Source organism: Dendrobates tinctorius, unplaced genomic scaffold, assembly GCF_039654945.1.
Source record: "Dendrobates tinctorius isolate UK_male_01 unplaced genomic scaffold, ASM3965494v1 ptg000130l, whole genome shotgun sequence".
In the NCBI taxonomy this organism is placed as follows: domain Eukaryota; kingdom Metazoa; phylum Chordata; class Amphibia; order Anura; family Dendrobatidae; genus Dendrobates; species Dendrobates tinctorius.
Window position 1 is genome coordinate 3,387,563 of NW_027361798.1, and position 3,066 is coordinate 3,390,628.

The following is a 3,066-nucleotide window of genomic DNA, read 5'->3' on the forward strand; positions in this document are numbered from 1 at the left end:
GAAGTCCGCAGGCGCGACCAATCCCAGAGCCAGGTATGGACTCCTCCGGTTAACTCCTTAGTGACCGTGCGCTGCTCAATTCCCCCTTCTGTATGAGGCTGCATGGAAGCAGGAACAGAACCGCTGGATCTACCGATAACGGAACCGGCCAGAATAACGGCCCTCAGACAACTGTGGACTAAGCAGCCCAGATATTACCGAACCAGGAGGAAGGAAGGAGAAATGGCAGGAAGGAGCTCATCTGTGGGAGGATTTGGTGGCTCTGAGAAGAGCCTTTGTGTTGTGGTTGGTGCTCGGGAATATCTAAGCTCTCTCCCCACGGATCCTGCGGGCCAGCTGGATGTCTTTGGGCATGATGGTGACCCTCTTGGCGTGGATGGCGCAGAGGTTGGTGTCCTCGAACAGCCCCACCAGATAAGCCTCGCTGGCCTCCTGCAGGGCCATCACCGCCGAGCTCTGGAAGCGCAGATCGGTCTTGAAGTCCTGGGCGATCTCCCTCACCAGGCGCTGGAAGGGAAGCTTACGGATCAGCAGCTCGGTGGACTTCTGGTAGCGGCGGATCTCACGGAGAGCGACTGTTCCTGGGCGGTAACGATGCGGCTTCTTCACTCCGCCAGTAGCAGGAGCGCTCTTCCTGGCTGCCTTAGTGGCCAGCTGCTTGCGGGGAGCTTTCCCTCCGGTGGATTTACGGGCGGTCTGCTTGGTTCTGGCCATAGCTCTGAATAGATGTACACAAATGTGATGTAAGGAGCGGCGGGAGCAGGGTATTTATCCCCTAGTGCGCGTCCTCATTGGTCTATAGGAAACACGCCCCCTGCTCGCCATTGGTGCTTACATTAAATAGAAGCCAATAAAAACCTGATTTGTTTGACCAATTATCGTGAAGCAAACCGCGGCCTCCCGCCCTGTAACCCCGCCTCCTCCATGATGCGGCTCTCAGCAGATCGCTCTCATCTCCCGCTGTACAGAATAGAGAAATCCGGTGACGTCATCTCCAGCGCAGGAGGAGACCTGGAGCAGCCGCCACCGCACTGCCATGACCCCGTGTACACAGCGCTGTACAGTGCAGCTCCCCATTATCACCAGATCACACCCATCCTGACACTGCGCCCGGATTATCAGCAGCTCATAAACTGCAGAGGAGGCACTGATCATACAGCTCTGCAGTGAGGAGGTGGCACTGATCATACAGCTCTGCAGGGAGGAGGTGGTGGCACTGATCATACAGCTCTGCAGGGAGGAGGTGGTGGCACTGATCATACAGCTCTGCAGGGAGGAGGTGGCACTGATCATACAGCTCTGCAGGGAGGAGGTGGCACTGATCATACAGCTCTGCAGGGAGGAGGTGGCACTGATCATACAGCTCTGCAGTGAGGAGGTGGTACTGATCATACAGCTCTGCAGGGAGGAGGTGGCACTGATCATACAGCTCTGCAGGGAGGAGGTGGTGGCACTGATCATACAGCTCTGCAGGGAGGAGGTGGTGGCACTGATCATACAGCTCTGCAGGGAGGAGGTGGCAGTGATCATACAGCTCTGCAGGGAGGAGGTGGTAGTGATCATACAGCTCTGCAGGGAGGAGGTGGCACTGATCATTCAGCTCTGCAGGGAGGAGGTGGAGGAACTGATCATACAGCTCTGCAGCAAGGAGATGATGGCACTGATCATACAACTCTGCAGGGAGGAGGTGGTGGCACTTATCATTCAGCTCTGCAGGGAGGAGGTGGTGGCACTGATCATACAGCTCTGCAGCGAGGAGGTGATGGCACTGATCATACAGCCCTGCAGCAAGGAGATGATGGCACTGATCATATAGCCCTGCAGCAAGGAGATGATGGCACTGATCATACAGCCCTGCAGCGAGGAGATGATGGCACTGATCATACAGCCCTGCAGCGAGGAGGTGATGGCACTGATCATACAGCCCTGCACCGAGGAGGTGGCAGTGATTATACAGCTCTGCAGGGAGGAGGTGGTGGCACTTATCATACAGCTCTGCAGGGAGGAGGTGGTAGTGATCATACAGCTCTGCAGGGAGGAGGTGGCACTGATCATTCAGCTCTGCAGGGAGGAGGTGGAGGAACTGATCATACAGCTCTGCAGCAAGGATATGATGGCACTGATCATACAACTCTGCAGGGAGGAGGTGGTGGCACTTATCATTCAGCTCTGCAGGGAGGAGGTGGTGGCACTGATCATACAGCTCTGCAGCGAGGAGGTGATGGCACTGATCATACAGCCCTGCAGCAAGGAGATGATGGCACTGATCATATAGCCCTGCAGCAAGGAGATGATGGCACTGATCATACAGCCCTGCAGCAAGGAGATGATGGCACTGATCATACAGCCCTGCAGCGAGGAGGTGATGGCACTGATCATACAGCCCTGCACCGAGGAGGTGGCAGTGATTATACAGCTCTGCAGGGAGGAGGTGGTGGCACTTATCATACAGCTCTGCAGGGAGGAGGTGGTAGTGATCATACAGCTCTGCAGGGAGGAGGTGGCACTGATCATTCAGCTCTGCAGGGAGGAGGTGGTGGCACTGATCATACAGCTCTGCAGGGAGGAGGAGGAGGCACTGATCATACAGCTCTGCAGGGAGGAGGTGGTGGCACTTATCATTCAGCTCTGCAGGGAGGAGGTGGTGGCACTGATCATACAGCTCTGCAGGGAGGAGGTGGTGGCACTTATCATTCAGCTCTGCAGGGAGGAGGAGGAGGCACTGATCATACAGCCCTGTAGGGAGGAGGTGGAGGCACTGATCATACAGCTCTGCAGGGAGGAGGTGGTGGCACTGATCATACAGCTCTGCAGGGAGGAGGAGGAGGCACTGATCATACAGCTCTGCAGGGAGGAGGTGGTGGCACTTATCATTCAGCTCTGCAGGGAGGAGGTGGTGGCACTGATCATACAGCTCTGCAGGGAGGAGGAGGAGGCACTGATCATACAGCCCTGCAGGGAGGAGGTGGAGGCACTGATCATACAGCCCTGCAGCGAGGAGGTGATGGCACTGATCATACAGCTCTGCAGCGAGGAGGTGGCAGTGATTATACAGCTCTGCAGGGA

General features: G+C 56.4%; 1 protein-coding gene across 1 annotated transcript; it reads right to left on the reverse strand.

Annotated features, from left to right (window-relative positions):
- Positions 1–252: 252 nt before the first annotated feature.
- On the reverse strand, positions 253–737 carry LOC141047923 (histone H3). Its single transcript, XM_073543254.1, has one exon. The coding sequence runs from the start codon at positions 712–714 to the stop codon at positions 304–306; it is 411 nt and encodes a 136-aa protein (XP_073399355.1). The 5' UTR covers positions 715–737; the 3' UTR covers positions 253–303.
- Positions 738–3,066: the final 2,329 nt, after the last annotated feature.